This window comes from Diabrotica virgifera, chromosome 6 (genome assembly GCF_917563875.1).
Source record: "Diabrotica virgifera virgifera chromosome 6, PGI_DIABVI_V3a".
Lineage (NCBI taxonomy): Eukaryota > Metazoa > Arthropoda > Insecta > Coleoptera > Chrysomelidae > Diabrotica > Diabrotica virgifera.
The window spans coordinates 9,148,101-9,173,409 of record NC_065448.1 but is presented as its reverse complement, the minus strand read 5'-3'; the positions used below and the strand labels follow the sequence as shown (position 1 = coordinate 9,173,409).

The 25,309-nt window shown below is 31.8% G+C and overlaps 1 protein-coding gene across 33 annotated transcripts in view; it reads right to left on the bottom strand.

The window, feature by feature from the left end:
• Window positions 1-25,309, bottom strand: part of LOC114332075 (basement membrane-specific heparan sulfate proteoglycan core protein) — a 1,202,649-nt gene that overhangs the window by 633,838 nt on the left and 543,502 nt on the right. For all 33 annotated transcript variants that reach the window (XM_028281834.2, XM_028281940.2, XM_050653272.1 and 30 more), the window contains exon 2: window positions 7,704-8,027. In XM_028281834.2, coding sequence (XP_028137635.2) covers window positions 7,704-8,027 — 324 coding nt within the window. The remainder of the gene's footprint in view (window positions 1-7,703; window positions 8,028-25,309) is intronic.

Below are 25,309 nucleotides of genomic sequence, written 5' to 3'. Positions count from 1 at the left end.
AAGCTCTTTAGTTGCTGATAGCAAGTCTTGGACTCATTGTTCTGCCCTATTAGTTTCATCCTAGTGAGGTTTATTATGATTTATCCCGATTTGGGGTTGCCACTGAGCTTCCGTTTTAGACACCCTCCGGTCTGCTTAATGAATCCGGCAACCTCTTAAACTTGCTCCCTCTTTGAGGACTTTTTGGTGGTCTTCTTGTTTAGATACTGCTAAGGTTGTTCTTATTGATTTTCCTTGTATCTATTTATCCTGTTATCCTTTTCCCTGTCTTTTTCAATATGCTTAATGATTTATTAGACTGCGTAATTTTTTACAGATCTCAGATGCGAAGACACATAGCTAGAAATTTTTAGTAAGAATTGCCGTAATATGACAAAAAATAGATAATCTTATCCATGAATGGATTATTATTAAAAAAGAAACATATATTATTAGAAACATAAATATAGAATTCTGCTTGAACTAAACAACCACTTAAAAGTGACTGAACTATCAAAAAAATTATCTACAGTGTTAAAGCAGATTTTACTTTAGCTATTCTACAAAGAGATTTTATATTATCACAAAGAAAATGTTTTGAAAGTAAAACACATTGAGTCGTGAAATATATTTGAGAAATAAATGAAAAAAAAGAGAGAAGAAAAAGCTCTAAGACTACTCTAAGTAATGTGTGGAGGTGGTATCTCCTGAAGGGAGTTATATTCGTTATCGTAAAAAAAATTGTAAAAATTTTTTTTTGGGTTTTCTAAACGTCGGTCGGTATTCTTTGTACATACGTCTTAAAAGTTAGTGAAGTGGTAAGTAGTTAAAGTATCCAGTATAATGTAAAAGATAAATATAATAAAATAAAGAAAGAAAAATCGACCATCAAAAATATTTCTTTGGATTTCTTAATTATTTTATTTATTTCTTTATTTATTTTATCTAGATAAGTACGTAAAGGAAAGGAAAAGACTTACAATAATTGGTTTTAATGTAGCTTGGACGACTTTTTTCGAGCTCTACAACTTAGAGCCCATCATCAGGTCCACGATTAAAGTTACTTAACCAATAACGATACAAAGAAAATGGTCCGAAGTGTGTATACCATCAATTTAATTATAATAGAAGAGTAATGTCAGGAAAACACTTTTCTATGCATCGATGTAGGGGTGATTTTTAAGGGAAAGACTCATAATAACGAATTGAAAATTGTATGGTGTAGCAGAAGAATGTTGTGTTTGTTTGTTATCAGATCTCGATCAGATATAAGTGCTAGAGTTTAATACACTTCTAAGGTACTAGTACCCTTTAGAAGACCAAAAATAAGCATTTTTTCAATATTTTTTTTCTCAGAACCTTTATTAGAAATGAACATAAAACTGTTTACATATTAATATCTAACTCTTAGAGAATACAAAAAATATATCTGCTTTCATTTATGCACGTAGACTAATATTGTAGGGGCGCCAAAATCGAGGCCTCGAAAAAAAGTACATAGTTCCGATGGCGGACAGTTAATCTCAGGATTGGGATCTATGAAACACAAAAATCGTACGGCGTTTGAAAAAGGAAGGTTTCTTACGTGACAATTTACCACCGTTAGTGAAAAATTCCGCAATGAAAAAATTTTACGGAAAGTTGAAAAATGTTTGTGAAAAAATCGCCCGTTTTTCTTCAGTTTTTCATGGTTAAACAATATTTATTTTTTATTTTTTGGTCAAATTGTGGTAAATTGTCACGTAAGAAACCTTCCTTTCTCAAATGCAGTACGATTTTTTTGTTTCAGATATCCCAACCCTGAGATTACCTGTCCGCCATAATTTTTCGAGGCCTCGGCTTTTGCGCCCTCTGCAATGTTAGTGTACGTGCGTAAATGAAAAAATATATATTTTTTGTACTCTCTAGGAGTTAGATATTAATGTTTAAAAAGTGTTATGTTCATTTCTAATAAACGTTCTAAGAAAAAAATTCTTGAAAAAAATTATTATTTTTGGTCTTCTACAGTGTACTAGTACCTTAAGAAATCAACGCATCACCTTAAAAATTGATCATTTTTAATGTCTCGAACATTTTCTTCTTCTTCTTCTTCATGTGCCATCTCCTCTAAGAAGGTTGGCAACCATCACGGCAATTCGCACTTTCGATACCGCTGCTCTAAAGAGATCAGCAGAAGTGCAATTAAACCAAGCTCTCAAATTGTTTAACCAGGAGATGCGTCTTCTTCCGCGACTCCTTCTACCCTGTATTCTTCCTTGCATTATCAATTGTAACAAGTTATAACGCTCGCCCCTCATAACATGTCCCAGATATTGCAGTTTTCTGACTTTAATTGTATTTAAAACCTCTTTATCTTTTCCCATTCTTCTCAACACCTCGATATTCGTGACTCTATCCACCCAACTTATTCTTAATATTCTTCTGTAGGCCCATAACTCGAAGGCTTCTAATCTGTCCGAAACATCCTTCTTTAATGTCCAAGCCTCCAACCCATAGAATAATACGGAGAACACGTAGCATCTCAGAAGTCTTATCTTTAAAGAAATTGTAATGTCCCTGCTACAGAGTACTTTTTTTAGTTTGTTGAAAGCATTTCTTGCCTGTCCTATTCTTGCTTTAATCTCTTCTGTGTACTCATTAGTTTCATTAATTATTGTACCCAAATATTTATATTTTTCAACCTTTTTAATTTGTTCTCCATGTATTGTTATGCTTTCTTGGCGCTGTTGAACTTTTGTGATTACCATAAATTGTGTCTTTTTTGTGTTTAGGGACAGTCCGTTTTCTTGGCTGACTTCTACCACTCTGTCAACCATTTGTTGTAAATCCTCAAGACATTCGGCTAATAAAATAGTGTCGTCGGCAAACCGTATATTATTGATTGGTCGACCATTTACTTTTATTCCCGTGGTTAGGTCTTCTAGTGCTTCCTGGATTATTTCCTCTGAATACAAATTGAACAAAGTAGGAGACAGGACACAGCCCTGTCTGGCGCCCCTCTCAATACGTATTTCGTTTGAAAAGGAGTTGTTCTCTTTTACCACAGCGATCTGATTATAATAGATAGCACTAATGATCCTGATGTCCCTCATATCTAAGTTTTTCTTTTCCAGTAATTCGATAAGGCGGTTATGTCTGACCTTATCGAAGGCTTTGTTGTAATCCAAGAAACACATATATACTGGCTGATTAACATCCATGCACCTTTGCACAAGTACATTTACAGCGAACAGGGCTTCCCTCGTTCCCATTGCATTTCTAAATCCAAATTGCGTGTCGCTTATGTCCTGCTCAAGTTTGTTATGTATTCTCCGGTGTATAATTTTTAAAAATATTTTGAGTGTATGACTCATTAAACTTATTATCCGGTGGTCTTGGCATTCTTTTGCATTTGGTTTTTTTGGCAGTGTTATGAACGTTGACAGCAGCCAATCTCTGGGAATGATTCCTGTACTGTATATTGTATTAAATAAGTCGACCAATATTCCAATTTGCTGGTCCTCTATTAACCGTATTATGTCTACAGGTATTTGGTCAGGACCTGTTGGCTTGTTGTTCTTTGTTCGCTTTATCGCCTCTAGTACCTCATCTTCTGTTATGTCTGGGCCGTTGTCGAACTTTTCCTGCTCTAATACTATTTCAGTCCGTTCGTCTTTAAATAGCTCTTGAATATATTCCTGCCATCTTTTAAGCCTTTCACCGACGTCTATAATTATTTTTCCGTTTTTATCCAGCAGTATGTTTGATTTTTTCTTAATATTAGTGCCTGTTATTTCACTAATTTTCTTATGAAGGTTTAAGTTATCATGTTTCTCTACCAACTGTTCAATCTCTGCGCATCTGTCACTATACCATCTTTCCTTTGCCTCTCTGATCTTTCTCCTTATTTCTGTGTGTATAATATTATACATGTTTTTGTCTTTGGTTTTATAAGATCGCCTTGCTTCCATGAGATCTAGAATCTCCTCGGTCATCCATTCATTTTTATTCTTAATTAGTTTAGGTGTAAGTGTTGTCTCACATGTGCGGATAAGAGCATCTTTTAACATGTGCCATTTCCTGTTCGCATCTTCAGTAGGAATAATTTCTATTTTGGTGAGCTCTTCTTTAATTTTTAGTGTGACTTGCTCTTTTGTTGATGGATCTCTCAAACGAGATACTTGTATCGTCTCTACTTTAGTTTTAACCACAGGCTTCTTTAGATTAATTCTAAACCTTCCTACAACTGGGTTGTGATCTGATCTCACATCAGCTCCAGGGTATGATTTTACTGATTTTATGGAATTTCGGTATCGTTTGCAGATGAGAAGGTAGTCAATTTGGTTTCTGATGACGTTATGTTGGTTGTCTGCTGGTGATTTCCATGTATAGAGTCTCCTGGTCGGCAGATCATAATAAGTATTCGTGACAATAAAATCGGTCTCTTGGCAGAATTGAGCCAATCTTTCTCCTCTCTCGTTACGAGTGCCCAGTCCAAAGTTTCCAATAAAATCACCTTGACTTCCTCTACCTAAAGTACCTAGGTACTTTAACAACTAGCCTTGTTTTTCATAAATACAAGGTGTTTTTAAATAGTTATGGCAAACTTTAAGGGGTAATTCTGCATGAAAAAATAATGACAGTTTGCTTTATAAAGAGAGATATTTATTTGCACCCCAGAGATACGGGGTGCTGAAATTTTTTTTACAAACTGACAATTTATTTATTGTGCTAAAACCGGTTGGGATATGTAAATGAAATTTGATGGGTTTTAAGAGGTAGTATTTTGCATTTTTTTGACATACAACAATTAAGAATTTTAGTTCACCATTGGCGCACATAAGGGTCACATTACCCGTATGCGCGCCAATGGTGAATATTAAATTCCTAATTGTATATCAAACAATGCACACTAACTCCCTCTTTAACCAACCAAATTTCATTTGCATATCTTAACCGGTTTTAGAGCAATAAATATCGTCAGTAAGGAAAATTTCAACATCCCTTATTTGGAAAACGAAGCATTTGCGTACATACGTTTATAAATAAAACTGTCTCATTATTTTTCCATGCAGAATTACCCCTTAAAGTTTGCTTTACTTATTTTAAAACACTCTGTATTGACGAAAAATCAAGGCTAGTTGTTAAAGTACATAACTTTTTTAATATCCAACATAAGCGAATGAATCAAAAAACAGAATGGTAATAGAATGTTATAAGTTATAAAGGCTAGAATATTCCAAGGGTCATGCAAACTTTGAGAAAAAATCACAGTTTGATTGGTACACCTGGTATACAATGACAATTTACCTCTGTAGCAAGAATATCATTACAGCAATTATTTTGAAGAATAAGGCTATAACATATAATAAAATAACTTAAATCGAACGACAGGTTTAAGAAATTCGAGACATCAAAAATGACCATTTTTAAAGTGGTGTGTATAATCCTAATAATATAACGCCCAATTTGGTGTCTATTTTTGATAAAATATAGTTTTTTGGAAAATCCTGTGGCAGGAATAATTGCAGCTATTGATTTTTGTCTGCTGGAATTTTAGAATTGTGCTAAAATCAACCAATCCGGACCCGTTAAAAGACTATCAGGCCTTATTAATGTTGTCATCTTATATGTCAATTCCCTAAATTTCAAAAAATCTTCATTTTATTTTATTTTGAATTAAGCTTACGGTTTTAGTTTTATTTACAAATGATATTTGCTCTATAATGATTTTTTTAACTTCTTTTCACTAACTTTTAAGAAACTGTTTTTAATAGATATATTATTCAAATGATTACATATTATCTACAGTTAAATTCTCAGAATTCATATAGTGGAGTAACTGAAGATATGAGCTATTACCTCCGATTTCGTTGAACCTCCATCGATTTGCATGAAAATTGGTGAGTGGTTAGAGGGTATCTCAAGGAACAAAGGTGACATGGTGCCAACTTGCGCTTTTACCCTAGGGGTGGATGCCATCCCTTCTCGGGGGTGAAAATTATTTTATTAAAAATAACCCCATAATTCGATAGAGGGACAAATTTCAAGCAAAATTTGTTATATAAAGTTATTAAAATAAATCAAAACTTTTTGAGTTATTAAAGATCAAAGATTTTAATTTTTCTTGAGAAAAATGCATGGTTTTAACCAATTTTTCATCAATAACTCAAAAAGTGTAAGTTTTTACAAAAAACTTATTATCAAAATTGAAGCTAATAAAAAATGAAATAAACCCCTTACTACAAAAACCTTTTAATGTTAACTAAAAGTGAGTTATAGGTAATTGAATGTATATTTTTTTCGGCGAGTAAAAAACTCTAAGTATTCAAGCTGAAATAACGGGAAATTGATGCATTTTATAACATAAACTTATTAAACATTTGTCAAAGTACTTAAAAATATCTATTAAATGAGCCCCCGAACATGTTTATAGCGTTAACATTTATGCTCCAAAACTTTTCAAAATTTATCTTTGAAAATTTTTTTCAAAAAATGTTATTGTTTTTTTTATAACTCCGTTCGTGTTTACGATATCAGGTTCATCTAAAAACTATTTGAAAGTAAATGCCAAGTGCTATTTAAGCACGTTGAACCTGATCTTTTAAACCCCTTACTTTTTTAAAAATAAAAAGTTAAATGACCCCGGTTGCATTGTTCCCACAGCAAAATTTAAGATTTAAACGTTTCTATCTCGGTTATTTTTTACCCTATAGAAATAGTAAAACAGGTAATATATTTGGCAAAGAAAAAATAAAATTTGGTTATATATAATTTTTTACGTATATTGAGTATTTTTGGAGTAATTATCAAAAGAATATGAGAATTACAATAATTTTAAAAATTATGATTTTTTAAAATTATATCTTTTTTTCAAAAATATGCATTCTAAACCGGTCAAAATCATCTAAAACATTACTTATGCTAATATAAAGAAGTCTTTGTAAGGATTACTATAAATTTTAATTTTTGTGGAAATGGCGTATGCTTTGTTTTTCATTTTTTCCTAAAAAATTCGAAACGATTCGTTTATTTTCATTATAACTTGCTTAATTTTGACGCTATTACCTTGTTCTGAAGCTCATTTGATAGGTATTCCGAAGTACTTTGACAAATGTTTGGCAGGAATATTTTATACATTGCATCGTTTTCCCGTTATTTAAGCTTGAATACTTAGATTTGAGTACTCGTCGAAAAAATACAGATTCAATTGCCAATAACTCACTTTGAACTAACATTAGTTTAGTTCTTTATGTGATTAGTGTATTCAAATTTTTATTATCTTCAATTTCAGTAATATTAACTTTTTTGTAAGGGCTTATAGTTTTTGATTTATACGTGAAAAACCGATTTAAAACATGCATTTTTTTACGAAAAAATAAAATCTTTGGTCTTTAATAACTCAAAAAGTGTTGATTTATTTTATTAACTTCATATAACAAATTTTGCTTATAATTTGTCCCTCTACCGATTTATGGTATTATTTTTAATAAAATAAATTTCACCCCCGAGAAGGGGTGACATCCACCCCCAGGGTAAAAGCGCAAGTTGGCACCATGTCACCTTTGTTCCTTGAGTTATCCTCTAGTTATTCACCAATTTTCATGAAAATCGATGAAGGTTCAACGAAATCGGAGGTGAAAACCTTCAGTGACTGCACTAATATTAAAATAATTATTTAGATTCAAATTTTTTTAGACTATCTATGCATCTATAATAAAGATATTACAATCAAATCAACTTACGTCATATTCACTTCCTTCGTCTTCGCTATTATAGTCATCTTCAGCTTGCCGATGACTCCTCCTCAACGTGTTCCCTTTATGATGATGATCGCTAATCACTTTGGCTTTATGGTGGACCGCCTTCTTCTGTATATGGTGATGGTCTAACTTTTCAGGATTAGTATCCTTGGAAAATATGTTATTGATACTTCGTTTTATCCTATTTACAGTACTTGTAAGCCAATGTTCTTCTACTGGCGGACTAGATTCATTTTCTATTACATCTACTTGTCGTCGTAGCCGGGGGTGGTTGTCGCGGCCATCGAATACTAGGTCTGTGTCCACCTGCAAAGAATAATTTAGGTTAAATTGCGTTAGAATTTTTGTAAATGTAATGTCGATGTTCAAAATTCTCCCAAAAACATTCACTAAAGTATTTATCTACTTATAAGATTATTTTTATTTTTATGGTTTAAATATACCCAGCCGGTAATTTCAGGGAAGTACTCCGACCTTTTTTTTATTGTGAGTGTTGTTTAGAAGGATATATACATACAAAAGGTAGAAATGGTTAACACCTCTTGACACCTTTAGTTTAATTCAGCTGCTGACCCATTAATCACCTTCTTTTGTGTCTAAATGATCAGCTGGAAAATTAGAAAGCTAATTCCCCATTTCCACGTGTTACCTTCTTAAGCGTCCTTCTTAAACATCCCAAGAAGGAAAAGGGGTGTAACTGGCAAAGACCGAATGAGAAATAAACAAATATGAGAAAAACTTTGCATTAAAACCAATATTCATCTTCATCATTAGTGGTTTTACAGGCCTCGTTGAGCATAGATCTTCTTAGGTCTATTTCCCAGTCGTTTTTGTTCTTCGCCAACCGTTGCAATGTGCTGCGCTGATCTCTCTCACTTCCTCGACCACGCTGTTCATCCATCACAGTCACAGTCTTGGTCTATTTCTATTCCTATTTACTACTGATAACGCTAATAGAGTCCGTCTTTGTGAGTAAGGCACTGGGTGACTGGAAAGGCAAATGGACCCGATGAGGTTCCTACTGAATTAATAAAGCTCTTGAATGATGAATCAATAGGTATAATATTGCACTTATTTAACACAGTATACAATACTGGTATTATACCTCAAGAGTGGCTGTTGTCTACATTCGTTACACCGCCAAAGAAATCCAAAGCAAAAGAATGTTCAGAACATCGAATAATATCTTTAATGAGCCATCTACTAAAGATATTTCTAAAAATCATCCACACCCGAGTTTATCAAAAGTTGGAGTCAGATATTAGTAATACACAGATGGGGTTCAGAAAAGAACTAGGTAGGGGAGCTAGTTGTAACAATTTTCATATAATCAAATATATCTTGACAGCGATTCTCCCAATTATCATTAATTAAACACTAAAAGCTAGTTTAACTCTTTCTGAATAAAATTGAACTGAAGAAAATTTAAAAAGACTGCTGTTTTTTAATCAACTAGGATTTTACCAAAAAAAGTGCATTGTTACAACTTACCCCGCGCTCGGGACTAGTTGTAACACCTAATGGGGCAGGTTGTAACAGTAGGAATATTCGAATTTTTTGGTATATTTCGAAGAAAATGCAAACGTTGGTCTGTTGAAAGATGTTGCTTGACTTAATAACGTGGCTTTCGGTGTTCTTAAATATAATTGTAGATTTCTACACATAAAATTTTGGACCCAATCTGGACCAACTGTATAATTTTGATACCAAGAAGAAGGAAGTTGCTTAGCACTGAGTTTCACGGCACATTGGTAAGCCAGTTTTCGCATCTTCATTGCAATTATTCCAAAATATATTTCGGCTCACTTCAGAAATTTAGTAAGATTCAGCGCAAGTTGTACCATGTTACAACAAGCCCCAACGTTTTGTTACAACAAACCCCGTAGCACACTTTTGTATATTTATTAAAATAACTGTAAAAATAACTTCCTAATCGTAAATGTGTTAAGCAACATCAAAGTATAACTAAATTTAAAAAAGAAATGAACACCGAAAGTTTCATTTCCGTTTAAAACAACAGCGATAACCAAAATTTTATGAGTGTCAAATTTTAAATTACCTCATCCAAATGAAGCACGTGCACAAAACTACTATTTGCAACTATCGGAGGATGGCTGGCTAGACGTTATCATTTGCAGGGCGATAAGAGAGTAAAATTGAGTCAGCTAAATTAGTTAAAAACGGTCAAATAACCTATGAAAAAGCCGTGTTACTACTTACCCCTGTTACAACAAGCCCCTTGTTCCCCTACTCGAGAAGCTCTCTTCGGTTTGAATGTTCTTACACAAAGATGCCTAGACGTTAATCAAGAAGTACATGCATGTTTTATCGATTTTGAAAAAGCGTTTGACAGAGTACGCCACGATAGGCTAAGAGACATTCTTGAAAGAAAAGACACAGATAATAAAGATCTGCGAATAATTCTCAACTTATATTGGAATCAGAAAGCTAACATCAAAATAGAAAACGAGATATCAAAAGCAATAGAAATACGTAGAGGAGTAAGACAGGGATGCATTTTGTCACCACTGCTATTTAATGTATATAGTGAAAGCATCTGTCAGGAAGCCCTTTTGCAAGCAAATGAAGGAATCGTAATCAATGGAGAGGTTGTAAATAATATTCGATACGCTGACGACACTGTACTAGTTGCAAGAACAGTAGAAGAATTACAACGATTACTTACAAACATAAATATTGCTTGCAACAATTATGACATAAACATTAATATCAAAAAAACCAAGTATATGGTATTCAGTAAAATTATGAGACAACCAGCACATATTCGTATAAACAGCATTCAAATTGAAAAAGTATCAAGTTACAAATACTTGGGAACTTTAATAAACAAAACTGGAGACCAAAACAATGAAATAAAAAGACGTATCGAAATTGCCAGGGCCACCTTCATAAAGATGAGAAAATTCTTCTGAAACAGAGATGTAAAGCATCTCTCTACGATTAAGAATGCTAAGAGGCTACGTATTTAACACGCTACTGTACGGTGCAGAGGCGTGGACTCTCAAACAGAACAACATAAAAAATATTGAAAGCCTCGAGATGTGGTGCTACCGTCGAATGCTGAAGATAAGTTGGGTTGAAAGAATCACAAACCTTGAAGTAATACGAAGGATAAGAAGAGACCCAGAAATTTTGTTAACGATAAAACGAATAAAACTCGAGTATTTGGATCACCTGATGAGAGGTCATAAATACGCATTACTTCAAAATATAATGTAAGGAAAAATAGAAGGAAAACGGAATCCAGGCCGTAGAAGAATTTCATGGTTGCGGAATTTGAGAGAGTGGTTTGGCTGCACCACTAATGAACTCTTTGGGTCAGCTGTAAACAAGGTCAGGGTAGCCTTGATGATTTTCAATCTCCGATAGAAGTGGCACAAGAAGAAGAAGGGTGAGTAAATTTCATTTGTTCTTAACATACATGTCCGGTACATCTAAGCCTACATATTTTTGCGAACTGATTTTAACGTTCATTAAAAAGAGAGCAAATGGACTCTCCTAGGTTAGTCAAAAACGTTAAAATAACCGTATTTTCTATTGAAGGTCTGTTTAATTTTCATTCAAAATAGTTGATAATTTAAAAATTCCACAAACCATATTTTAAATTTTAGAATAATAAATTTAAATAAAGTATTTACGTAGTTGTTTAATTAATGAGCTTGCATGCAGATCCGCCCATGTAGAGCGTTGTAGTAGTCACTTGAAAGTAACGTATAACGACTCCTTGATTTTTCTCACCGGCCCCAGAACAGCTCTGTTGGAAAATTCATGCAAGTATCAGCAGGCGCGCAGAAGTTTTCCTTGTGAAAATTTGATAGGAAAAAAGGGGAAACTCTCTACTAACCATATCATAGGGCATCCCCCAGGATATAATTGCAAACAACAATTAATTTAAGATGAAACAAAATTAGGCGAGAGAGCGAAGGTTGTTCTTAAAGTTCCCGATGTCTCGTGTTACATGGCTGCCTCATTTATTCATAACTTTTATTCAGTTGTATGCCGCTATCAAGTGTCATCGTTAATTTCTAATAAGTTTCTTTAAAAACTTTTGTTGTTCTCACTTTATTGTTTGTGAAATACAACACGGCGGTGTACGTGAACCAGGACAGGACTACGCCTGGTGCATAACAATAGAGTGATGAATCTTAGAGATCTGTTCTGTTATAAAACTATACCTACATATTCCTATCAAAGTATATTCCTAAATTTAACATCGAAGTAAAAAACTTCTGTTGTAATAATTGGTATACGTAATTAATACGGCTTTTCATTCAGTCATTTGTTTCGAGCTTCTGTCAAATGTCGTATAATCCGTGTATATTAATATTATACACAGACTATACAACATATGACAGAAGCTCAAAACAAATGACAATCGATGAAAAGCCCTATTTTAAAAATTAAATTAAAAATCCAACTGAATTACAATAGAACCAACGGTTTCGGACTTATCAAGTCCATCTTTAGTGAACTTTGAAGTACAGTAAAACCTCGATATAACGGACCTCTATTTAACGGACTTCGGATATAACGGACCAAAAATCCGGTCAAGTGTAAAAAAATTAAAAACGTCCTGTTAATATTATACATACTTAACCCTGCCCATACCAAGATACATTGCATAGCAACGGAGTTCCCGTGGATCCCAAACGCTATATTTTACAAATAATTTCAATAAACTTTTTATTATAGCATAATGAGGCCATATTTTTAAATAGTCTGATTTATTTGAAACCTATTTTTATATAACGGACTTTCGGCTTTAACGGACACTCCGTTCCCCCAATTAGTCCGTTATATCGAGGTTTTACTGTACTTGTCCTAATAGTAAAAGCCAGTGGTTGGGTTCAAATTAATGATCACATACTTAAAAGTATTAAATTTTTGAAGTTATACTTCTTTGCGCGCGATGAGGGTGAATTTTTATATGTTAAAACCTATGATCCGGGCGCATGCGCATTATAATTGTTCTGATTGGATGTTCAAATGACATGTCAAAAATTATCCAATATGGCAGCTGTACGACAGCTGTGGTTTGGAGGTAAAGGTAAAGGTAAACAAATGTATAATATATTAGTTTTATTGTTGTGAGGACAGAAACAAAAAAGTTTATAATATTGTAGTGACTTTTAAATAGTTTTTAAAAGCAACAGGTACGTAATAATTGTTTAATCTATCATGGGTATAAACCTACCAAAATACATAGTATGTAATACTTTTATTTATATAATTTGATTACCATCAAAATTTCTATCAATATTCACCTAATATATTGTTTTCTTACTCTATGCTTTGTTGTATTTTTTCAATTCTAAATCATTTCAATTCAAAATTAAAATAATTTGATTTAATTCAAAATATCAAAATATAACAAGTTTAATCCGTTTAGTTAGTTGATCTTCGTAAATAATGACACATAGTGTCCGTGGCGAAGCGTTGAAGGCGAATGAATTCCAATACCAACCGCGCTTGTCAGCGCTGGTTCGAGTCCCAATAGAAACTTTTTTTTTGTTTTTTTTATACATTTTATGATTGTAAGTATATTTATTATATAATTTTATTTTCAGAAAATACGTATTTAATTAAAAAAAATTTCGACAATTAATGTTCAGAAATCATTTGTGTCTTGTTTAATGTGTTTGTGTGTTTTATTCTTTTATTATTTTAATTTTTGGCACTGTTCTAATAAAAATGTTTGAGAATGTAGTAAGTATAAATTAGTTTAATATTTAAACAAAATATAAATAAAAAGTATATTAATTTCGTTTAAATCATATAATAGAAGTATAACTTCTTACGTGCGTACAAAGTACACACACATTCTTTTTTTTTTGAAAAATGGCTTTGGTAGAGCCAATTAGCCAGACTTGTTTGTGATTGATTGCAGATTCATAGTCATAAATTTCTTATTTCATAACATAAGTACATACTACAATATTATTTTTCTACGAGCGTGCAAAAATGTCTACTTTCGCGCACGCATTTTAGTTTAGAAAGCTTCACTTTTCCGCACGCGTGTTACTTTTCCGCACGCGGTTTTTACTTTTCCGCACGCGTGTTAATTTAGATATGTTAATATGGCCTTAAAATAATTATAATACATGCAATAAACTAATATTTAGATATTTTTTATAATAATAATAATATAATAATAATGGAGTTTATTTGTAGCAAATAAATTGTACATGATAAAATAAACTCAGTTCCTCACTGAAGTTGTACGTACAACTTGTGCGCGAGGGTTAAATATTGATAATAAAACACTAAATAATTTTAAAAATTACAAAAAGGAATAAAAAATAGTATTTTTGCTCATCTCTCACTAATTCAGTTACTGATAAATTTTGTTTATCGGACCTACGAAAATCTTATAAAATTCAAGAAAGGATTGCGAATAATTTGCGATGAGACTCCTCTGGTGGGACTTCGTCTTCTACGAGAATTACCATGACTTTTTGATTGTGTTTTAGCAATTTTTACAATAATTTTCACGATTTACAAACTTATAAGTGACGTTTCAAATAAATATTTTTACTAATTTATTTCAAATATATCTTATTGTGTTCCTGTTTTAATGAAATTAACGCGACAGTTCGATGAAATAAAATTATTTTGACATAATATTCGAAAGTCAAATCGGTAGACAATAACAGTCGTTTTGAATCATCGTCATGGAAACCAAGATCGTCGTCATGCTAACTAATTATATTGAAAGTTTGGTTTTGACAACATTGTCAAAGAATTAATTTGTGTATGTATTTTCATATTAATTAAATTAATTGATTAAGATTTGGTAATTTTTTAAAGACTCTTAGAAAAAATATTGTTCCTAACTCTTGCAGAAAGTCATTTTTCCGCACTCGACTGCTTGCCGAACTCCCGCTTCGCGTCGTTCGGCAAACTGCAGTCGCGTGCGGAAAAGAATGACTTTCTGCACTTGTTAGGAAAATAACTATTTTAGATACATAGGTACATTGTGTTGCTTTTTTTTATTTTGTTTTTTTTTTAATTATTTTACTGTGTTTTTTTATTATATATTTCAATTTGTGCTAAACACTTTTTTTTACTTTCTTTTTTTAAGTATTAAATTAAACGTCATGAAATCTATGAAAATAGATCTCTGGTCGATATCGTTTTAGCAATTTATTCTTAAGAGGTTTTTTTCGTTTCTTTTGCCTCTAATGGCCTGTTTGCAATAGCAATAATTAGTAGTAGGTATAGATATACACTTCTTTATTTAGGATTAAGTAAATTAGAATAATATGTATTTTAATCCAAGTAATGAAGCTTAAAATAGGACAAAACCTCGCAATTTTTACAGAATGGATCGATTGGCTTGAAAATTTAAAAAATAAGTAGTGGATAGTGCAAAGATCAAAATATATCATGCCAAAAGGCGCTTTTACTATGGGGGTGATTACCACCCCATCTCGTGGGTGCAAATTTTTTTTTATATTTTAATCACGAAAGTTGGTAAAAACGTTCATTCTAAGCCAAAAACGTTCTATACATATTTTTGATAAAATTGATAGTTTTCGATTTATTCGCTATCGAAAGTATTAGTTTTATATCGAAAAAATCAATGTTTTAATAAGTTTTCTGCTAATAACTCCAAAAGTTTTCGTTTTATCAAAATAACTTTACTTAACAAAAATGTACCTCTTAAAAAAATAAACAAAACCATTTTTTTTATTTTAAAGTCAAAATTAGTCATTGACCTTATTGGGTCTTTTTTATTTATGTATTATTAATAGGTTCTAGAAGTTTGACCGGCTTAGAATTATTAGTTTTTAAAAAATTGGAGTTAAAATAAATAACGAATTTTTGTAGTTTGAAAAAAAAATGGCCTTTTCTTCAGAATAGCAAGATTATCATCAGAGATATGAAAAAATGTTTAATTATGAAATTGTAGCTTATTTAAGTCCCAAGAATTTGGTTTGCAAAAATTGAGTGAGCTATTGACAATTAAAACTTGTAATAAAATGCAAAAACCACCTTTACCAACCCTTTCAAAGTCACCTTTTTTTGACTGAGGATTTTAAAAACATTTAATACTAACAGACTTATAGATCTTGTAAAAACCTTCAAAACTATTTTTTACTAAACTTTCTAAGATGAAAAATAAAAAGTTACGATTAAAAAATCAATATATTTTTTTGAAAAAAAAAGTAGAAATCCATTTGGAAGCATAATAATGTAAGTTAGCGGTGTTTTTAGTCATTGGTCTTATTCATTCTTATTTATTTATGTATTATGTATTAATAGATTCTAGAAGTTTGGCTGGCTTATAATGATTAGTTTTTAAATAACTGAAGTTAAAAGCGAATAACGAATTTTTGTAGTTTGGTAAAAAAGGCCATTTTCTTCAGAATAGAAAGATTTGCGCGAAAAAATTGAAAGATCAGAGATACGAAAAAATGTTTTAATATAAAATTGTAGGTTATTTAATTCCCAAGAACGTGGTTTGAAAAAAATGACTGAAAAGTTCGTCAGAACAGCTACAATTTCTTGTAAATAAATAGGTAGGTACATAATGTCTGGAGGAGTTTTTTAAACGCTTTTCTTTACTTCAATAGTTTGCATCAAATCTTTAGACGTTAATTTGACTGACTTTTGTTCAATGCAAATCAATGAAAATTTGCAGACAATCGGATTCGCGGGAACAATACACGAGTAGTCAATAAAATTTTTTTTTATGTTTATTAATTGTTTGTAAATTGTAAATAAAAAAATATTATTTTAATGGAAAATGCTTAAATTCTCTTGTTTTTTACAATGTAGAAACTTGAAACTTCTACGGATTGTAGCTAATGATATGTACTATACATAATTTCACTTTTCACGTTAATTGTTTACGTTATGCTTCATAAATAAACAATAAAGTTTCAAATTTTTTGCCGATTCCGACTACTTTTCATGTTTGTTCATCATATGTTTTATACATATTTTAATAAACATGACGATATATTTTAATGTTTGAAGAGTGTAAGACTAAAAAGTAAAAAATAAAAAAATATGAAAACAATATTTTTAAGAAACGCTTTTCTTTAGTTACGATTGACTAAAATTAAACATAGGTATTATAAAAAAATCAACTAAAAAACAAAAAATAAAAAAAAACTGTAAAAATCTAACACATTAGTTAAAGAAAAGCGTGGTGCGAAAACCGTTTATTCGACGAACACACGCCACGCTTTTCTTTGACGAATCTGTTAGATTTTTCAATTTTTTTATTTTTTGCTTTTTGGTTGATTTTTTTATATGTTTAATTTTTGTCATTCGTAACTAAAGAAATGCGTTGCTTAAAAATATTTTTTTCATATTTTTTTATATACAATTTTCTTTATATTATACATAAGTATGTATATTATATAATGTATATACATAATTTCCGGATGAATTTTATATACAATTTTCTTTGTCGATTCTCAAGAGCGTCCCTCTGGTTAATGCCGAAGATTCAACTTTTTTCATAGGATATTAGAAACTCATCAACATCGAATTTTTCACACCAATTTGTTCTGATTCCTTGTACGAGGCTCGGATCCCAAAATATCCCCACAAGTTGCGACAGCTTGTTATATAAGGATGACCTATGGCACGAAGAGGACCTTAAAATTCCGGAAGAGTCCGGGATATTTTCTCCGGAAAAACAAATTTGCAAAACATTGTGGAAGTTTCGCGGTGGAAGTTTTTACACTTTCGGTTGCCGTGGAAGTTCTTGCGCCGGTGGAAGTTTTCGTTTTATTGTTCGTTAGGCCGGCTTTGCCGACGTCCAATTAAAAAAATATCCTAGTTTACAAACTATTAGTTGTTTGTTTTTTTTTCCTTGAAAAATTGCACTAAATGCTGATGTGATACTCATTAAATTTTCTATTAGTACTTTTCTGACCGTATTTTTCATTAGTATACCTCCTTCCTTAACAATTAATAACTTGGAAACATACACTTATCAAAATTTCTCAGGTGCCAAATGCTGGTTTTCTACCCTAATAGTCGAGGAAATGAAGTATTTTGGCTCGCAATTTTTTCGTCCAGCATGGATTTACTTGAAATTTTCACAGAAAGTAGGGAATAGTAAAAGGATCATTTTCTATATCATGCCGCTGTACGCTAAAACCTTGGGGGTGGTTGCCACCCCATCTCGGGGGGTGGGAATTTTTTATTAAATTTTAACCATATAAATCGATGTAAAACGTAATTCTAAAAAAAAAATGTATTTTACATTTTTTTCGTAAAACTAATATTTTTCGAGTTACTCGCGGTTGAAAGTAACAGTTTTTCGACGAAAAAATCCACTTATTTAGGGAGTTTTTTGAGAATAACTCGAAAAATATGCATTTAATCAAAAAAACTGTAGCTATCGAAATTGTGTCTTTTTGTAACAAAAACCAAATTATTTTTCTAGTTAGGTTAAAAGTTTGCTTTTTTCGTCAAATGTTTAATTTGAAATATTCAAAGCCAAATACCGGGAAACTTTTGTATTTTTCGAGAAAAACTTGGATAATATTTTTTCAAGAACACCATTAGACCTTTCAAAAGAAATAAACAAAAAGCTTCTAGCATAAAAAATGAGTGACTTATGATCAAAAAGAGGTCGGTACCTGCTTTTCTTTATGAAATAATCAGTGAAAATAACCCCCTAACTACCCTCCTAATTAAAAACTGGTCTTCATCTTGCTGTAATTTCTTTTATATTTGTATTATCAATACACCCAAGAAGTTTGAGCCATTTAAAAGGCCTAATTCTAGAAAAATTAGTTTAAAAAAAAATTGATTTTTTGCAATTTCGTATTTTTCGCCATTTTTTTCAAAATATCTCCGAAAATACTAGAGATACGAAAAAAATTATGGATCACTAAATTGTAGCTTTTTTCATGACTAAAATTTCCTTGTACATAGATTTTCATTACAGTGAACAGTTAGCGAGATATAGCTGTTTAAAACCTCAATTTACGAGCAAACATACCCTTATCGAGCCTTTATACCCACCCCAATTAAAAACTAAGGGATCTAACGGAATTTAATTTACATAGTCTTATAGCTCTTCAAAAATCCTACAAAATCATTTTTGAAAAAACTTTTTATCGCCAAAAGTAAAGGAGCTATGTTTATAAAATGAATTTTTTTTTTCGAAAAATTCGTATAGTCCGCTATAATCATTTGCAATATATGTATATAATACCACATAACTAGTTCGATGACTAAAAAACTATTTGTATTTTGTATTTGTACATATTTGTAAATTCGTATTTTTGTGTAAATAAATGTTTTTGTAATTCTTTAATTCTACTTTTTTCTGTATAGATCTATTAAATTATCTCCATCCATCCAATGGCACTACAGCCCAAATCGAGCCTTGGCCTCCTTCAATAAGCTTCTCCAATCATTTCGATTTACCGCTGTTCTTTTCCATGAACGCGTTCCCAGGAAGTTCCTGGCATCCTCATCGACTTCGTCTTCCCATCTCTTTTTAGGTCTTCCAACCGGTCTTCTTCCCTGCATTCTTGCATTCAGCAATTTTCTGGGGATTCTATTCTCATGCATGCGGACCACGTGCCCTGCCCACCGTAATCTCTGCAGTTTAGTGTGTTGTGCTAAAGTTGGTTCGCTATATTGCTCGTATATTTCTCTATTATACCTAATTCGCCAGCTGTTATTTTCCCTTATTGGGCCCAGTATCCTACGTAATACTTTTCTTTCAAACACATCTAATGCATTGGCAGATTTCTGTGTCACCACCCATGTTTCGCATCCATAACTTACTATGGACCTGATTATTGTTTTATATACCCGGAGTTTTGTTTTCCGGTGTACGTCTCGCGATTTGAATATGTGGCCCATCGCGAAATAGGCTTTATTTGCCAGCACAAGCCTTCTATTTATTTCCGGTTCTTCTTCACTGCTTGCAACCAGATCCATTCCTAGGTACGTGAATCTATTCACATGTTCTATATCGTCAATAAAGTATTGTTGCGCCGGTCTATTTGATCTGGTTTGTATGAGTAGTTTTGTTTTATTTGTGTTTATTGCTAGCCCTACTGCTTCTGCACTCTGTTTCAACTCAACGTAGGTTTCTTCCGCTGCATTCATTGTTCTGCTCATTATGTTTATATCATCCGCGTTGGCTGCTAATTGGGTAGATTTGTTTGTAAGTATGTTATTTCCGCTTACCGTCAACCGTCTAATTACATATTCAAGAACAAGATTAAAAAGCGTTGGAGCCAGTCCGTCGCCTTGTTTCAGTCCTTGCGTTATCGTAAACGCATCAGTGATCTGTCCTTGAATACATACTTGTGCTTCTGTTTCTGTCATTGTCATTTGCACTAGTCGTATTAATTTTGATGGTATGCCAAATTCTTCCAATATATTAGGTAGAATTGTTCTATCTATTGAATCATAGGCTTGTTTAAAATCTACAAAGAGATTGTAAACGTCCATGTCATATTCCCATGCTTTGGCTAGTATTTGTTTAACTGTAAATAGTTGGTCAATGGTAGATCTATTTTGCCTAAACCCTGCTTGATATTCCCCGATGATTTTTTCCGTGAGAGGTTGAGAGGAGAGATTAAATTATCTACTTATAAAAATTGCAATGTTATTAAGGGTAGTTTTTAAGGGTTGAAATATGATATTATATCCTTTAGCATAAAACAATCATTATTTAACCAATCAAAACCAAATTTTACCCATATTAAAGTTTACAATGTTTGTATATAATTTTTGAAAATAAGGGGTAGTTTACACCCCTAAAAATAATCAACGCCCTTGAACATGATATAGAATATGAAGTACAAGGTGAGATGATCATAATCTCAAATTTTTATGTAAATCGATGCAAGCCGAAATTATTCTTTTAGGATAACTCAATTTTTTATCTATAGCTCCAACAAAGGTGGTTGGAAGGGTTTGAATATTATGATATTATATCTTAAGAGGAAACAGTAGCGATCAACAGGTAGCGAAAACGCGTTACAAGATTGCGGCTGTAATTTTGAATATTTTTTCGAGATATTTGGCACACGTATTCGTAATATAATAAAAAATGGCGGTACAGAGCCCAATTTGAAAAATATATTAATATGTGGAAATTACTCTGTAATTAAATAAAATATTTAAAAACGAGCCTGTACCGCGATTAAGAAGAACAAAAAAATACACTTTCTTCAAATAAACTTTTTTATCCGATGCCTAGATTTTGTGTCATTTTGGAACTTCTAAAATTTTTTATTTCATTAGTAGTTCCAAAATGACAAGAAATCTAGGCATCGGATAAAAAACTTTATTTGAAGAAAGTGTATTTTTTTGTTCTTCTTAATGGCGGTACGGGCTCGTTTTTTAATATTGTATTTAATTACAGAGTAATTTCCACATATTAATATATTTTTCAAATAGGGGTCTGTACCGCCATTCTTTATTATATTACGAATACGTGTGCCAAATATCTCGAAAAAATATTCAAAATTACAGCCGCAATCTTGGAACGCGTTTTGGCTACCTGTTGATCGCTATTGTATCACCTTAAAGCATAAAACAATTATTATGTAACTAATAAGAATGAAATGTTGACAATATTAAAGTTTAAAATGTTATTTTATAATTTTTTACAATTAAGGGTAGTTTTTACCCTTAAAAAACCAAAAGCGTACAACGGCTTAATATAGAAAATGAACTAGAGGGTGAAATGAGCCTAATCCCAAATTTTTGTACAAATCGATGCTGGACGAAAAAATTGCGACGTTTTGCCATTTTTTCGGTTTCATTTCCTCGACTATAAGGCATTTCTCAGATATCAAATTTTTTCAACATATAGGGCTAATACATATAGACTAAGTTTATTAATTAATTATAACTTGCATTATTGCACCTTCCATCTGTTAGTTTTAGGTATTGATGCTTGTCATCATGCAACCTGCATCTCAACAAATTGGAGTAACTGAGACAAAAGAAAAAGATAGACGAATTTAGTCAAAACATAGCAAAAATGAACTAAAATAATGGCCTTTATTATGTATATCTAGATCTAGTATGTAGTCGTTGAAAAGATAGTCTGCTTAAATATTTACAATAACAAATTTGTTTATTGTTGTTCTTTTGTTACCAACTATCTTTGTTCTTTGTATTGCCAACGTCCAAAAAGTGACGAAAATAGAATTTATCATACCTAGTCCGATTTCAACAAAGGTTTTGTTAGAAATTACAAAAACATGAATCCCTAGTTGCCAAAATCTTCCAGACAAATAAGAAAAGTTATATTTAGACTTTTTCCAGGGCCGGACTAAGTTTTTTACAGTTATAAAAACAAAAACTATAATTCTGAATGATTTTTGAATGAATTTTAAATAACTGCCTTTTTAATGTGATTATTCGAATTGTAGCTTCTCATTCTCTCTATTTTTAATAATTATTGTGGCAGGGGAGCCCAAGCGGGGATTTTTGCAGTTACTCGAGCGCGTCAGATTATTACATGGGTAGAAACATTGTACCCTGAAAATGTACCTTTACCGTATATTGGCTCTTAATGCAGGGGAGTTTGTTAAGGGGGGCCGAAAAAAAAATCTATCCTTAGAAAAACTCGAAATGGTCAGATTAAGATAAGGTAAGTTAAGTACATTCAAAACAGTGTATATTTCAAAAATCTGACGATTTGAGCGGGGCGTAAAGAAATGAGTGAGTCCCAAAGTTTCAAAAGAAAAAAACGAATATTTTGCGAAATGAATGACAGATCGAAAAACTAAAAAATACGTGCTCAATATTTTTCAAAACTCTATCGAATGATACCAAACACGACTTCCCACGGAGAGGGGTGGGGGGTAAATTTAATATTTTAAATACTTATCACGCGATATTTCGCGAAATAAACATCAGATCGAAAAACTGCAAAATACACTTATTCAATATTTTTGAAAAATCTATCGAATGGCATCAAACACGAGCCCCCACGGAGGGGTGGGTTACTTAAAAATCTTAAATGGGACCCTCAATTTCTTATTGCAGATTTGGATTCCGTACGTAAAAATAAGTAACTTTTATTCGAGACATTTTTTCGAATTATGGATTCTTCTTCTTCATGTGCCATCTCCTCTAAGAAGGTTGGCAACCATCACGGCAATTCGCACTTTCGATACCGCTACTTTCGAATTATGGATAGATGGCGCTATAATCTAAAAAAACGATTGTTGGAAATAGAAAACTAAATTAAAAATTGAGAGTCCCCACTAAAATGGAAAACTTCACTTAACTTTTTTTGGTTTTTAGACCTACTCTTACACAACCCAATAGGTCCCCATAACGCTCGAGTGACTGCACATTTAGCATACTTGGCTCCCCTACCATTGGGTACTTTCTTCATCTAGGCTTTTCATGTATCTTTGTTTAGTTTGTCTTTCTTGTTTAACTCCTGTCTTCCGATTGAGAAGTGTATTTTTGAAGGTAAAAATACTGTAAAACCACAAAACTTAGAATAGTGATAGTAGTCCAGGAACCGAAGCATTTCACCTCGCAATTTTTACAGAATGGATCGATTTGCTTGAAAATTTGAGAATAAATAGTGGATACTCCAAGAATCAAAATCTATATGATGCCAACAGGCGCTTTTACCATGGGGATAGTTGCCACCCCATCCCGGGGGTCGAAATTTTTTATTATATTTTGACTGCAAAAGTTGATAAAACATTCATTCTAAGCAAAAAATATTCTATACATTTCGTTGATAAAATTAATAGTTTTCGATTTATTCGCTATCGAAAGTTTAGTTTTATATCTAAAAAATCAATGTTTTTCGACATCGACTCATCTACGATTCACTCAATTTTTGCCGTAGCAAAAAGGTTTTTATAACAAGTTCTTGGAAATTAAATAACCTACAATTTCATATTTAAACATTTTTTCGTATCTCTGATGGTAATCTTTTTATTCTGAAGTGAATGGAATTTTTTACCAAATTACAAAAATTTGTTATTCGCTTTAAACTCCAAATTTTTAAAAGCTAATCATTATAAGCCAGTCAAACCCCTAGAATCTATTAATAATACATAAATAAAGAAGAATGAGTAAGGCCAATAACTAAAAGTACCGCTAACTTACATTATTGTGCTTCCAATTGGATTTCTCCTTTTTTTTTTCTAAAAAATGTATTAATTTTTCAACCGTAACTTTTTTATTTTTTATTTTAGAAAGTTTGGTAAAAAATAATTTTGTAGTTTTTTATAAGATATATAAGCCTATTAATATTAAATCTTTTTAAAGTCCTGAGTAGCAAAAAGAGGTGACTTTGAAAGGATTGGTAAAGGTGGTTTTTGCATGTTATTACAAGTTTTAATTGTCAATAGCTCACTCAATTTTTGCCGTAGAAAAATATTTTGCAAACTAATTTCTTGGGAATTAAATGAGCTATAGTTTCATATTTAAACATTTTTTCGTATCTCTGATGCTAATCTTTCTATTCTGAAGAAAAACCATTTTTTTTCCAAACTACAAAAATTCGTTATTCGCTTTTAGCTCCATTTTTTTTAAAAAATCATTATTCTAAGCCGGTCAAACTTCTCGAACCTATTAATAATACGTAAATAAAGAAGACCTAATAAGTTCAATGACTAACTTTAATTAGGGTGGTGATTAGGAGGTTGCTTCTGATCACTTTTTCGCTGAAAAAAAATAGGGACAGGCATTTTTTTCATTATAAGTCACGTAATTTTTTAGCTAGGGACTATTTTTTTATTTCTCTGGATAGATATTCTTAAATACTTTCAATTAGTTTGAACAAGTTATCCTCGAAAAATGCATAGTTTTCCCGTCTTTTGACTTTGAAACTACAATATTTAGCATTTGACGAAGAAGAGCTAACATATAATAAAGTATATCTCGATTACTATTGGTCTTAAAAAAAATAAAAAAACGGTTTTGTTAATTTTTTTAAAAGGTACATTTTTGTTAAGTAAGGTTGTTTTGATAAAACGAAACTTTTTGAGTTATTAGCAGAAAACTTATTAAAAACATTGATTTTTTCGATATAAAACTAACACTTTCGATAGCGAATAAATCGAAAACTATTAATTTTATCAAAAAAATGTATAGGACGTTTTTTGCTTAGAATTAATGTTTTTAACTTCTGAGGTCAAAATATAATAAAAAATTTCCACCCACGTGATGGGGTGGCAACCACCCCCATGGTAAAAGCGCCTGTTGGCATCATATAAATTTTGATCCTTGGACTATCCACTACTTATCCTCAAATTTTCATGCAAATCGATCCATTCTGTAAAAATTGCGAGGTTTTGTCCTATTTTAAGCTTCATTACTTGGACTATAGCTACCGCATGTCGCTCTTTTCTAAATTATTTCATCTTCTACGCTGTCGGGTTTATTGTTTTGTTACAGTATTATCGATTATTCGTGGTATTTTCTCCGTATTTTCAGACCTATTTGTTTTGATAGGAACAACTGTTAATAGTACCATTAAGCAGCCAATGGGTAAAAATCACATTTAAAAATGTAAATTTTATGATTTAAAGGGGGTTTCATCCTAATAACAGATGCTTTGGTCCCCTCATATTTTTTTAAATATA